Raw genomic sequence first — 14,321 nt, forward strand, 5'->3', positions numbered from 1 at the left:
ATGAACTGACATTGTGAGTGATTTCAACGGGCTATCTTTGCGGTTCATAATGCAAACGAATGAATAGAGAAGGACGTTTCAAATGCAGTTTGAATGGTATAAAGCTGCTCAGCCACTGTGGAGATATCAACGTCTACAACACGGACGATATAGTATGACGTCAGCTATTGATGCAGGGAAAAATACGTTTAACATTTGACCTAATGAGAAAAAAAACATTTGGGAATGTCTCCTTAAATGTATAAAATTTAAAGGGACACTTCACCCCAACATCCAAAACACATATTACCCCTCTTACCTGTACCGCTGTTCATCAATGTAGATTGTTTTGGAGATATCCGCCTCGTCTCCAATAGAACAGGCTCACCTTAAAGTTAATCTACATTAAAACGACGTGGTGAATTACGGCAAGATAATCTCAAAGTATGTGTTTTTCATGTCAGGGGATGAACTGTACCTTTAAGGGGATAATCAGCTGGGGAACATACACATGGGGCCTTCTATGTGACGGAAGACTACACACTAATGAAGAGAGGATAATTCAAAATAAATGATGGGCTTAATGCCTCTTCGTACCTCCCACATCTCCTCCACATATTTGTTGTACTCCTCCCCAACCGGCTCGTCCAGGTCCATTGGGGAAGTTGGGTATTTAAGCCCCTGTGGCATGACTAACAGGACGAGAGTGATGCGTAGGGCGGCGTATTCCCCCGTCATGAGGCTCACGTTGGCGCTCCACTTCACGCTGACCGCCGCGGCCGTCATCAGCAACACCACCGGCGGGTGTCGCAAGCTGATCGTCGGCTTCCAGGCGCCCTGGAACATGTCCATGCCCTTCAGCGCCCTGCGGCTGGGCTCGGCCATTCAGATAGCCGTGGAGAAGGTGAACGCCAATCCCTCCTTCCTGGGGAACTACAGTCTGGACTTTGTGTACACGGACACCGACTGCAACCCCAAAGTTTCCCTGGGGGGGTTCATCCACCAGGTGTGGAAGGAAAACGTGTCGGCGCTGTTCGGCCCCGCGTGTCCAGAAGAAGCTGAGGTATGACGCGGGCGACGTGGACGTTGATCGATCGTGCATTAGATGCGTGTCTCTTTTTGAGGGGGTTAAAACCGTGACAAAGTACTACTATGAAGTACATTTTTGAAATACTTGAACCAGGCAGCAACCTCGAGGTCTGAAGCGCTTTAAACTTGCATTCTTTCTAATATCCATCAGGGGGCGACTCCTCTGGTTGTATAGAAGTCTATGCTTTATGAGTTAAAGCTGCATTCTTTCTCCTGACCACCAGGGGGTGACTGCTCTGAAGGTATAGAAGTCTATGCTTCTTGTGGTAAAGCTGCATTCTCTCTCCTGACCACCAGGGGGCGACTCCTCTGGTTGTATAGAAGTCTATGCTTTATGAGTTAAAGCTGCATTCTCTCTCCTGACCACCAGGGGGCGACTCCTCTTGGTTGTATAGAAGTCTATGCTTCACGTGTTAAAAGCTGCATTCTCTCTCCTGACCACCAGGGGGCGACTCCTCTGGTTGTATAGAAGTCTAGATAAATGACTCTACTTTTCTCTTGATGTATTCCCTCAGTAAACATGAGTTTATGACTCAATCTCTAGTTTCAAGTCTTCTTCAATACAGCATGATGTTCATTTAGTAAATTATGGTCATTTAGAGTCAAACAGGTCATAAAGGATGCGATGCTTGTATGATTTGTAACATTTTTGGTCATCTAAAAATGTCTAATTCATAGTATCTAGAGTTGGTGATTGTTGGAACAGACCGTTGTGGTTTTGTAGTTGTATTTTGTGTCTTATGAGTGTGAATGAAGTGTGTCTTCAATGAGTTAACGAGGTAATAAAGCCCGTCTATAGTTCTATAAACTAAAGGAACCTGAAATAAAATGGACATCCCTCTTTTTTACATCATTTCTGCCTTCGAGGTCACCGGTCTCATCGCGTCCGCCTGGAACATCCCCATGTTCGGCTTCGTGGGCCAATCCTCCAAAACGGACAACACCGACGTCTACGATTCCTACATCAAAGTCGTGCCCCCTCTCAAAAGAAGCTCGGAGGTCCTGGTGAAGACCCTGGAGTTCTTCGGGTGGAGCCACGTGGCGATGATCGGAGGGGGGTTGGACTCCAACACCTGGGACAAGGTGGACGCCTTGTGGAAAACCGTGGAGAGGCCGCTGAGGGACAAATTCAAACTGGCGGCCGCGGTCAAGTTCGACACCAGCAACCCTCAGCTGGTTTCCCGAAACGTGAAGTTCATCGCGACGGTCGCCAGAGTGGTCGTGGTGCTGAGCAACTCCGTGGACGCCATGGCTCTGTTGCTGGAGGCCGAGCGGCAGGGTCTGATGAACGGTGACTACGTGTTCTTCCTGGTGCAGCATTTTGAGGTCAGTGGCAGTGTGGTGAGTACAACTTTTTAAAAAAGACAGTAACACACACATTTGGTTTTGGGTTAGTTACGTAGACTTCGAACTCCTGGGTATGGACGAAGAAAGGGACTCGTGATCGTCTCTACCTCGTGAGGTGTTTCTCATGTGCATGGTGTCAATGTTTTTCCCTAAGCAGGATAACATGTGGAAGTATAACCTGAACAGCAGGATCAACCAAGCCGCCATCAGAGCTTTCGATATGACCTTCATCATCGGCCAGAAATCCTACGAGGGCTACGAGTATTATGACTTCTTTGAGCAGGTTTTTGAGAGGCTGAAGGGGCAACCGTTTCAGAGCAACCTGACGTCCGAAAGAGAGGTACGCGTCCAACACTTTCCCTCTTTTATTCTGCTTTAAAAAGGTAAAACCGCAGATTTAATTGTTTTCTTTCTTGCCGTTGTTCCAGGTCAGCCCGTACTCTGCCTACCTGCATGACGCGGTGCTTCTTTACGCGATGGCGCTGAAGGAAATGCTCAAAGAAGGCAAAGACCCTCATGACGGTCGGCAGCTGCTGCAGAGATTAAAAAATAGAAACAACATTCGATTTAATGGTTGGTATATTTATTTTTTACAGAATATCTGCTCAGAAGTACAGTAAATCAGGATTTTTTTTAAATTTAATTTTCTTTCTGTCCATCCATCCATCTGTGGTTATCATTGCAGGTGCCTCCGGACTCGTCCACTTCGACAAAGATGGGGAGAGAAAATTGGACTATTCCATTTATGACCTGCAGCATATCGGGCACACCACCAAATTTGAAGCCATCCTCCATTTTGACAGCCACACCAACACTGTCCGGTAAAAATATTTATATATACTATCAAACAATCAAACTTTTTTAACAAACACATTATGGGAATTCATACCCAAAAAAATGTCATTTCAGACCAACGTCTATGTTTGCGTCTGTGGTCTGGCCGAGAGGAAGACCTCCGTCTGATAAACCTGAATGTGGTTACAACAATGAGCTGTGTGAATGGCTCATTAATGGTAAAGGTGACACCCTTAAGTAATGGCTCTTCAAAAAGCAATGTACCGCACACTCATGCCACCTGACCCCCTTAACCGCTGTGATTTACTGTCTTGCCGGGACGCAGACGTGGCCCTGCTGGCTCTGCTCGTGACCTTCCCCTTCATCGGCGTGCTGGCAGTTTTGGGCATCGGGGTCCTCATCCTGCAGAAGCTCCGCCTCCAGACGAAGCTGGACGACTCCAGCTGGTGGCTGATCAGCTACAGCGACATCACCATCGTCAAGGAGCAAGCGGTACGAGCGCTGAACACGGACGAAGGAAGACGAACTTCTGCTTGCCTGGTTTTGTGTTTCTCAGGGTCGTGTGTGTATTCGTGTGTGTCCTTCCAGGACGTTCAGGGTTTGTCCGTGAGCACCACGGGCAGCCATAGCCGGAGCAGCGGCTCTCAGTCGAACTTCTCCAGCGCCAGCTATGGCCTGAAGGACAAGGCGGGCAGAGAACACGTCTACACCACCATCGGTCTCTACCAGGTACCACGTTTCACGTTGAAAAGTGAGAGTTGTGTTTTACATAATGCAAAAAATACTGCGTGTGCTCTCTAACGTGTGTCATGTCTCTTTAAAGGGGAATAAAGTGGCCATCAAGTACCTCAGGAACCACATCGGCATTAATTTTCAGAAACCTTCAATTATCGCAGAGTTCAACGTGGTAAAGTTCTCTCTGTTGTTCTACATCAAACATACTTAGAATACAATTAAAAGTCAGTTTTATAGTTTAGGATTAAGTCAGAACGTGTGTCCGAGTAGCAGAGACTCAAATAAAGTCTACGATAGATTTTGGTAAGTTTTAGTTGAAGACATTGGAGTCCAAACCTACTTTTTACATCTATTTTCTGTCTTTATCCTCTTAAAGAGACAGTAGCAAAACCCTTCTATGGTAAAAAACTGCAAAGAACCATCTGCGATGTTCACGTGACGAAGAATTGTTCTTCAGGGACAGCGACTGAGATTTTGGTGCAATGGTGACGCTGAAGCTCTTCTTTCTCGAGCCAGTGTTTGGTTTGTCCTCTTCGGGCCACCGTAGAAAAATGGCGGTGCAACATGGCGGACTTGGTGAAGCATTCTTAGCTAATGAAAACGATGCTTGGATTCAGGATTATACAGCAATTTCTGCTAATAGATCCCCCAAAAACACATGAAAGTCAGTCTGTGTGTGTCTGTTTGCTGCGATGAAAATGACTGTCGTGAGATGAAAAACCTTTTAGATGAATCGGTGAACGACTGAAGCGCTTGTTGACTTTCCTTTTGTGTGCCTGACCATCTTCCTCTCTTCAAGACAGATGAAGGAGATGAAACACGAGAACTTGGTTCAGTTCTTCGGCGTTTGCATCGAGCCCCCGAACGTCTGTCTGGTGATCCAGTACTGCACGAAAGGCAGTCTGAAGGTCAGAGTCCTCAACATACAGACACCTTTACTTCATATTGTGAAGCATCGCTGCAGAAATGCACCTTTTAGTGTGTCATATTGTTACACTAAGTGTTATACACGCATCATTTTATACAAAAAACATTCTGACAGAAACAATCCTTTGCTTCTGGTTAACTCATCGCCGCTATATTGACCTCAGATGTTTAACTTGCTGCTGTTATTCTCTGCAGGATGTTCTCAAGTCAGATGTGGACCTGGACTGGATGTTTAAGCTGTCCTTTGCTTACGATATAGTCAATGTGAGTCTACTTATTTAAAAAGTCATGGCAGCTATTGTCATGGTGTTGTGTTGGAAAAGAGCCTTTAATATTTGCATAATAATTAATAAATCATGAAAAAAATGCAAGTCTTTATTTGTTACCTATGATATATTCTGATATCTAATGTGTGACACTGCCAGAGAAAAAATTCTGATTGATTTTGTTATTGGTTTATTATATTTGGAGAATATAAACTCAACATGGTTGCTCAAATATTTATTTAACAATAAATACAGAGGATAAGATCTGTGTTTTAGGGAATGGAGTTCATCCACAAGAGTAACCTGAGATTTCACGGCACCCTGAAGCCCAGCACGTGTCTGGTGGACAGTCGGCTCCAGATTAAACTCTCCGGCTTCGGCCTTTGGGAGTTTAAATACGGGTTCAAAAACAAGATCCTCCCGCTGCAGAACCCCGAGCATTCAGGTCAGTGGGAGCAACTCAAATGCTTGGTTAAAGTATATTTGCATTCATCATGAGGGCGTGATTTGTTGTAGAGATGTACTGGACGGCCCCCGAGCTCTTGCGACAAGTCGGCCTCCAGGTCAGCGGGACGCCCAAAGCGGACGTCTACAGCTTCGCCATCATCATGTGGGAACTCATGTACAACGCGAAGTCCGGCCCGTACCACGAGATCAACCTGGAGTCCAAAGGTCAGCGCAACTATTTTCTTTCTTTCGAAAACAAATTTTGGACACGGCAACGATTATGTTTTCTTCCAGAGATCATCAAGCAGTTGCGGACGCCCTTCCAGGGGGAGCCCCTCCGACCGGCGCTGTCGGAGGAGCTCTGCGAGGAAAACATCAACTCGCTGCTGAAGGCCTGCTGGAGCGAGAACCCCGACCACCGGCCGCCATTTGCGACCATACGGAGGCAACTGAGGGACACGAGCCCAGAGAGGTGAGGCCGGTTTCTTTACCCCCTAAACCATATGCGCTAATTTTGGGCGTTCACTCACCTTCATTTTACTTGCAGGCTTGAACTAGAGAGTGCATACTATGCAACATTTTCAATCAATTTAGCGCAAATAAGTTTGTTATTTGGATTCTGGGTTGGCGTCAAACGCGTACACTTGTTTGTTCCTTCATGAAATGCTCAACAGCGTGGGGTGATCATGATTTTCTGTACCGCAGTCATGCAAATATTCTAGATAATATGGTGGCAAAGCTGGAGAAATATGCAAATCACTTGGAGGACGTGGTGGAGGAGAGGACCAATCAGCTCACGGCAGAGAAGACCCGCGCAGACAAGCTCCTCTCCAGCATGCTACCGAGGTAAATTGGTAAAAAATTACAGGTTGGAATTGGGCGTCCGTGACTGCGCCCCTCCCATGCCGGTGCTCTCCATCCGTCGCAGTTACATCGCGGACCAGCTGATGGCGGGGGCGTCCGTGGAGCCGCAGAGCTACGAGGCGGTGACCATCTTCTTCTCCGACATCGTGGGCTTCACGTCCATGTGCTCCGTCAGCTCGGCGATGGAGGTGGTGACGTTCCTCAACGACCTCTACAGCCTCTTCGACGACGTCATCAAGATGTACGATGTCTACAAAGTCAGTCACGCACGCGGCCATTTTAGATTTTGTGTGCTTTGTCATGTTTTTCATGAGTTTCAATAGATTTTTTTTATAGTAAATTCTCAGTTATCGTCATTAGTATCAGTGTAGTGATTGTATAAATATTCGTGTGTGTCCTATAAATATTAAAGTTGATGACTGGAAATGGGGGGAACAGCTAGCTTAGTTTAGCATAAAGACTGGAAACGGGTGGCAAACAGCTAGCTTAGCATCATGACTGGAAACAGGGGGGAAACAGTCATCTTAGCTTGGCATAAGTACTGGAAACAGGGGGAAACAGCAAGCTTAACTTAAAGATTGGAAATGGGACAAACAGTTAGCTTAGCTCACCATAAAGACTTGATACAGGGGGAAACAGCCATCTTAGCTTAGCTTAAAGACTGGAAACGAGAGAAACAGCTGGCTTAACTTAGCTTAAAGACTGGAAACAGGACAGCTAGCTTAGCACAAAGACTGGAGACAGACGGGAAACAGCTATCTTAGCTTAGCATAAAGACTAGAAACAGCTAGCCTGCTTCATCCACATATTAAAAACAAATATGTAAAGAAAGGGGAAGTAAAGGTCAGAAAGTCCGCTCACAAAGTCACACACATGCAAGTAGGATAACAAGTTTCCCAAAATGTAAAACGATAGCTTTTTTAAATGTATATGTTTTTGTTTTAATTGCACATTGATCCTTTTGCACCCACTTCTCCATTGTTACTTTATACATCATCAATATCCTCTCTGCATCTCCACCAGGTGGAAACAATCGGTGATGCATACATGGTCGCCAGCGGTCTGCCCATCAGCAACGGCCTTCAGCACGCTTCGGAGATATCCACTATGGCTCTGCATTTCCTAAGCGCCATCAAGGTCTTCAGGATCCACCACATGCCGACTGAGAGTCTTGCAATCCGCATCGGGATTCACTCTGGTGAGCTTTTGGTCCTTAACAATGGTTGTTTTTGGTCTTAAGACTTCATTGTGTGCAAGAACTTTGTTGAAGTGAATCCTGAACCGTTTGTCGCGGGTTTTGCAGGTCCAGTGGTTGCCGGAGTGGTCGGCACCACGATGCCTCGGTACTGTCTCTTTGGCGACACGGTGAACATGGCCTCTCGCATGGAGAGCAACAGCCTGCGTGAGTAAACTGAAGGGAACTGAGGGCTAATCTTTGGAGGCCATCAGCATTGCAACACTACCTATCCCGGATAACAAGAACAACGTATATGCAGATTCTTATTCATCAAATGCAAACAGAAGTAATTAAAAGAAAGTCTTTCAGAGTGACGGTCGCTCTCTTCTGTATTTCCAACAGCCCTGAAGATTCACATATCTCAGAGCACGGCTGACATCCTGGTCCAGGTCGGTTCGTTTGAGATGGAGGAAAGAGGGGGAGTGGAAATTAAGGTGACTTTAATCAGAGTCTGCATGTTTGAGCTCTTCTCCAATGCCATACCTTTTGTTTGTTACGTTTGTGCGTTTGTGTCCGCGACAGGGGAAAGGGTCTCTGAAGACCTACTGGCTGCTGAGCAAACAGGGCTTTAATCCTCGTATTATTGCTCACAGCTCTCCAGCCGCTAACCCTCTCAAGCTGCAAACAGAGGTACAGGCACGTCTATATATATATATATATATATATACATCTGTCAGTAAATGTGTTATTTGATGCAAAGCAGTGTTGTATATTTTCGCCTGTGTTTGTGCCGTCTCAGATGGTCAGGGTTGCTGAGAAAAGAGCCCACACCACTCTGAACAAGGCCAAGATGACTGCAGTGGACATTTAAAGAAGAACTGGATATATTGATAAAGACTGAAGGAACATCTGGAAAGGAAATGTGGTCAGACTGGAGCATAAATACACACACACACACACATAATGTGCAATTCAAACTGTTCATTGTGACACTAAATTATAGGTTTTTTTTACAAGAGACCATAATGTCTTGAGATGACCAACAATAATAATAATAATAATAATAATAATAATAACAATAATAATAGCCTTTATTGGTTGAGATGCTGCTCAAAGTGCTTTACAATTGAAAATTAAAAAAAAACAAAACGCGTCACTTTAAACATGGGAAAATACACAGTACAATTGGACAATAAAAAGAGAGTTGAAACAAAATAAACATAAAAGCGAACATATAAAGTGTTTTTTATAAGATCCAGTTAAATCACATTGTGTATCCATTACAATTGATCAATTGGCACTATTGTTACACATTCACAATTACTTCTGGTTACTATATCATTGGAAGAGAATACATATTAAAGTGTGTTTAGCCATTTTATTTATGCTTATTGTGTTGCCGTCTGAGTTTAATTTCTGAATTGAATTAAAACAGTTTATTTCTGTGCATGTAATTAAAAACAGGGACAAGGATCATTTCTTTCAACATATTGCTTCATCTTTACTGGAGAAGATCAATCAAAGCGTCAATATAAATGTCCTTAATTACATATAATATCTGTGAGAAGAGGATTAAATCTTTTGAGTGTGGCGTGACGTGAAGTTTTTACTACATTCTTCATCCAGTCACTAAATAACAACATGTGTTTATGAGGAGCGCCAGCAGCAGGAAGAGTGAAGTTCCTGTGATGGAAAAAGGAAAAGAAAACACAGTTTAAGTAAAGGAAAAAAAAATGCAACAGGAATTCACTGAGCCGTAGCGCTGTTTTCATTTCTAATGTCCTGATTTTAGGCCAAAAAATACATAAATAAGATATTTTCCCAGTGAAGTAAAGGCCTGAATCCGTATTCACTTCATAAAAATGTGCAGTGGTTTACTGAATAAATGAAATATCAGTATTTCTGTCTCTCAGACACAAATCACAGCTACCACTGCATCTCATTTTGTTTACCTGTCACGTGTCCGTTATTGGAGGGGTCGACAGCTGCCGAGAGATAATGACATAATGCAAAATAAAAGCGTGGACTGTCAAGACAAATTACATACTTGCCAGCTATTAGGAGTCTTTTAATAACGATGCAACAGTTTCTTTCAAAATGTCTTATTGTATGATGCATGTGCATCGTTTTATAATTTATTAAAAGATGTCTAAAGGTTATGTTTAATATTGTGAGTTCAAAAACCTTTAAGAACTGTACCTTTAATGTGAAACTCAGCCGTGAGGATCCCTCCTCTCGGCTCTGGCTCTGATGACTGACTTCTGGAGGAGCACGGGCCCTAGAGGAAAGAGACAAGTTTATTTTTGTCAAAACTAACTAAAGAATATCAATAAATGTCATTTACAGCTCCGGCTTTTGATGTCCAAAGTTAAGAGAATACAGCGTAATCCCCCAAATATACAATACACCACTATAAGTTTAAAATCCTGCATTCAAAACCCAACTTAAAGCTACAGACGCAAACTTTAATAAAAATAAAATGTTGTGATATTCGAGCAAGCGTTCACTATATGCTGACGGTACAGTGGTTCCCAACATAGGGGTTGGGTCCCTGCAAAGGGTCACGAGCTAAACCAGAGGGGTCGTGACATGATTAATAGGATTTTAGTGTACTTTTAGTGTAAGATATTGCGTAATTGTACATTTTCTGAACAATTTGAAGTGTAGAAGGGAAATCACGAGGTCAAAACCAAGGGCAAAACGTTGAGGACCTCTGGTTCAACCTTTGAGGATTAACTTGATTATTAAAGGACATGTGTTTTTTTATAGAAAACATTGTGGATTGTTTGTTTGTGCCTCATTTGTACGTTGCTATTGACAAAAGTGTCAAATTAATACAATTAGTACAATATTTCCCTATGAAATGTAGTTAAGTAGAAGTATTAAGTAACAGAAAATGGAAATACTCAAGTGAAGTACCTTAAACATGTACTTTAAGTACAGTTCACTGTGGAGAGTTGTATTGCAATTAGTGGAGATAGATGAGGTTCTGCAGGGCGTTAATGTTGGGTATTAAAGTACTCACCGGCTGACAGACGAGTCTCTCCGCGTCACAAACCTGGACCTCACAGTGAAGCCAGACCGTGGAAACCTTCTCCAGCCGCTGGAAGCGAAACGAGTTGAACTTGAAGGTGGAGCGGCTGTCTTTGGCGTTCTCGAAAATAGTCACGGTTCTGTCGGAGGAGCAGCTGTCGGGAGACAAAAAAAACAATTTTACCTCCACGTAAACTTATCCAATCATCACTTGGATACTCATAATGAAGCTTTCACATCCAATATACCCTGTAAAACATATACTTATTACAATTAATCAGACGCATTGAGTACATTACACCTCATGGGATGACTTTGAACAAGTTTATTGCAGTTAACTCACATTTTTAAGGCAGAAGTTGGTCTGAAAAGAAAAGTGTTGATTTGATAGTTTGAAGTAAGGTATGAGGTACTTTTCCTTAGTAGACTACACACTTCCAGAAACAGACAGAAGTACCAGCAAAGCAATGTACTCCTGCAGCAGTACTTGAAATATCAGTTGAACTGTACGCTATATTTGGAATATTTTACCGCAACGATGACCGCAAATATGTCGCAAAGGGCGACGTTTTATTCGTCTCCCGGTAGTTACGGGCCAATCGATACCCTGACCCTGGACTCTATAAAGTACCCGAGTCACCCCCACTTCCCAAAAAAAACCCGCTGCCTCCATTGTTTTTGTTGTGCACCTGTTAATGATGAGGCTCCACCTCTTCTTGTCTGTCGAGTACGGAGTCGGAGTGGCCCAGCAGTTGTTTATCACGACTCTGAATCTGAGAGGCGAGACCCCAAAAAAGAAGATGGGTTAAGAAAACCGAGTGGCGTCTACTCCGTCTGCGGGAACGTACTCGTCCAAAACGTTTGAAGAAAAATTGTGGAAATGTGTCTCGATAAACCTGTTACTTAGTCCTTTTGCCTCGATGCCGATGAAGACTTCAGAGCCGATCTCAGAGGTGTCGATCACGTACGGGGAGTCCTTGGCGTACAGGAACTTTGAATTCTACGAAATACATGTGTGTATTTTTAAAAAAAAATATTTCTTCATCTGACTGGGACCGACGAGGTTTTATCCAACACCTCAAATAACTTTTCAAACATGTCGCCTCCACTGGGGGAGCTGAATCTGGGAGCGGCTTACTCACCGTGAACACGTTCATAGACAACTGTGATCTAAAAGTGCCTAAACTCCCGTTGTTGACATAAACTGTCGCCACTCTGGAAAAAGCAGAGGGTTTAGTAAAAACACTGCAAGTCATTGGGTCAGAATGCACTCATCTCTTCCGCGTGGCGGCCGCGGCGGCGGCGGCCTCGTGGCCGGTCGGCCGGCGCTCACCTTTGGCTGAACACCGCGTTGTTCAGCAGGTAGGCGGCCCGGTACACGCAGCTGAAGGTGTAGTTGACCGGCTGGTTTCTCACCGTGAGCGTCGTGTCGTTGGACACGATGGAGTTGGAGAAGATGTACTTGGGGTCTTTGCCGGCCACGTACTGTCAGGGGATGTGAGTAAAATTAAACTTTTTGCGTTCTTTAATTGTGTAATTTAGTTGAATCCGAAATAACTTTGAGTGCATTGAAATGGCTAAATCTCTTAAAGGGCCGGAACACCCAAATTACCTCTATGGACGGTACATCCACACAGATAGTTTGAGTTCTATGTGCCATGGTTTGAGATATTTACCAATGAAAAATTATCGCCGTTAACAGCTTGTTCTATTATTTTGTTTAATTATTTTGGTCTGTGCCTCTCATTTACGACAAGTACAGTTTAGTCTGAGAGCTAAACATCCCTTTTACTAAACATTAAATACTGAAACCTAGAAGGTTATTTAAGTAACAAAGAAATGCCTCAGTCTAAATAAAGATGGTAGTGTGAAATGTTGTTCAATTTGTTACAAAATGAACCAAAACTAGTCATATTTGTCGATACGCTGATGACAAATTATTGTATTTTGAGGTTTATTTTTTATATTTTGTTGTTGTTTGTTTTAGTTTTTCTGTCTTATTTTTTTTAAACTTGTATACATATCGATGAGTTTATCTTGAATTGCCTCAACCTGAGAATTTTTTTTTTTTCCTGTTTTTTTTTAATCTGTATACCGTTTCTCTCACCTCGGACTGGGTGCCGCAGTACGAGTGGTTTTTGGGCGTCAGGTCCGGGATGCTGAAGCGGTAGTACCCGGGGCTGTGTATTCCAGAGTAACACACTCCGCCCAGGGACAGCTGGTCGATTTCCCAGCCGTAAGGACACTCGGGGACGTTGGCGATGATGGCGTTGGGGAAACACGACACCATAACGTAGTCTGAAATGACGCAGAGAGACGAAGACTTTTGGAATATGGTGAATATGGTGCATGCTTCAGAAGAAGAGCTGGATATTAAGGGTTTAGACATGGTTTTATTGACGGATAAGGCTCTTTTTTTACTCCCTTACATGTTGTCTTATTTTATTGTTTATTATGTATTTACTAAACTATATTGTAATTGGTAAGGATTAGTTGAAATAAGTTGAATGATGAATTTGCGAAATATTTTGTGAAGCTAATATAACACAAAAGTACCACCTGACTTGTGTACCACAGCGGTGTTACCTGCTTTTTGGGGCGAGCATGTCCATGCAACAGGTAACAACATTAATAAAGCACCGACAGAAGCCATAATGTGATGCTGCAGAGAGATTAAAGAAGTTAGCGATGAGAAAACATTTAAGATATAAAATATGTAATTTTTTTTTTTTTAAAACTCACCTGTAGAGGAAAAAAAGCACTTTTGAATAGTCTGATGTCAGAGGATCTTCATTGCTCTTCAACAAGCTACCAGCGCGACCACCTGAAGAGGCATTTTATACCTTCACAGGTAAGCTAAGCATCCTCCCTCCCCCTCCCCCGTCTCCACTTCTCCCCCATAGCGGCTTTAAGAGCTCCATTGTGTCTCCGCTCACAAAAAGCTCTCTGTGCTGCTCGGACATTCACTTTCAAATGACCAGCGTCTCACGGGTTTACCGCTCGGGAAGGTGCTCAAAGTCACCTTTTCTTCAGGACGGGCAAGCAGGAAATGTGTCAATCGTATGCAGGGAATACCAAACGGTTATGACGTGTATGACAATGAAGGTATTCCATGTTTACCTGGCCTCGACATTGCGGCATTATCGAGCTCACAGACTAACAAGACGAGCTGAAGATTTCTAGTCTGTTTTCAACGTGTTACTGTTTATATCAAAGGATAATTACAAAGAAATTCCCATTCTGTTCCACTTTTTACATTTGTTTTCCAACTTATTAAAGAGGACAGATGGAAATAGCAAGCCTCAACAGTTCACTTCTTAAAACAAATTAGATTTTTATTGGTTAAAAGAAGAAAAAATAAGTGTAAAAAGGACACTTTGCCATTTTATGGGGTTTTATTTCTTGACTCGGAGCAAAAATAAACCAGAGAAATTGTTATTTTTTACATTTTGGATTTCGTAAGAACAAGTTTTTACCCGTTTCTAGTCTTTAAGCTTAGCTATGTTACGCTAAGCTAAGCTAAATGTCTGATAGCTGAGCCCTTAAACTATTCCTTTAGCCTATGAATATCTTGTAAAAGCACAGCTTCTCATTTGATAATGTCACAGACGAGGACAGGACTTAATGTTCCTTCTTTGTTGTCCTTTTGGCCGAAGAGGACG

General features: G+C 43.3%; 2 protein-coding genes across 5 annotated transcripts; one reads left to right on the forward strand and one right to left on the reverse strand.

Annotated features, from left to right (window-relative positions):
• Positions 1 to 676: 676 nt before the first annotated feature.
• On the forward strand, positions 677 to 8,580 carry gucy2g (guanylate cyclase 2g). Its single transcript, XM_068583758.1, has 21 exons — positions 677 to 1,042; positions 1,936 to 2,409; positions 2,573 to 2,755; positions 2,844 to 2,988; positions 3,101 to 3,236; positions 3,325 to 3,434; positions 3,536 to 3,702; positions 3,799 to 3,939; positions 4,034 to 4,117; positions 4,749 to 4,853; positions 5,068 to 5,136; positions 5,415 to 5,583; positions 5,655 to 5,810; positions 5,880 to 6,057; positions 6,291 to 6,431; positions 6,514 to 6,706; positions 7,473 to 7,647; positions 7,753 to 7,851; positions 8,029 to 8,120; positions 8,209 to 8,316; positions 8,426 to 8,580. Exons 1-21 carry the CDS (start codon positions 689 to 691, stop codon positions 8,495 to 8,497), a joined length of 3,351 nt encoding a protein of 1,116 aa, XP_068439859.1. The 5' UTR covers positions 677 to 688; the 3' UTR covers positions 8,498 to 8,580.
• A 201-nt stretch (positions 8,581 to 8,781) lies between these two features.
• On the reverse strand, positions 8,782 to 13,512 carry tectb (tectorin beta). Of its 4 annotated transcripts, none has more exons than XM_068583738.1 (11): positions 13,402 to 13,481; positions 13,246 to 13,321; positions 12,767 to 12,957; positions 11,993 to 12,144; positions 11,802 to 11,874; positions 11,556 to 11,659; positions 11,349 to 11,432; positions 10,652 to 10,814; positions 9,826 to 9,904; positions 9,579 to 9,611; positions 8,782 to 9,309 (listed from the first exon to the last, which is right to left on the reverse strand). In XM_068583738.1, the coding sequence occupies exons 2-11, from the start codon at positions 13,310 to 13,312 to the stop codon at positions 9,245 to 9,247; spliced, it is 1,011 nt and encodes a 336-aa protein (XP_068439839.1). In that variant the 5' UTR covers positions 13,313 to 13,321; positions 13,402 to 13,481; the 3' UTR covers positions 8,782 to 9,244. The 4 variants fall into 4 exon arrangements, with proteins under 4 accessions (XP_068439839.1, XP_068439838.1, XP_068439841.1 ...); XM_068583737.1 differs by having other exon boundaries at positions 11,802 to 11,904; XM_068583740.1 differs by lacking the exon at positions 13,246 to 13,321 and having other exon boundaries at positions 13,402 to 13,512.
• Between the last annotated feature and the right edge of the window lie 809 nt (positions 13,513 to 14,321).

The sequence above is a fragment of the Clinocottus analis genome, unplaced genomic scaffold, assembly GCF_023055335.1.
Source record: "Clinocottus analis isolate CAN_PGR_092001 unplaced genomic scaffold, fCliAna1.0.p SCAF_19, whole genome shotgun sequence".
Classification (NCBI taxonomy): Eukaryota; Metazoa; Chordata; class Actinopteri; order Perciformes; family Cottidae; genus Clinocottus; species Clinocottus analis.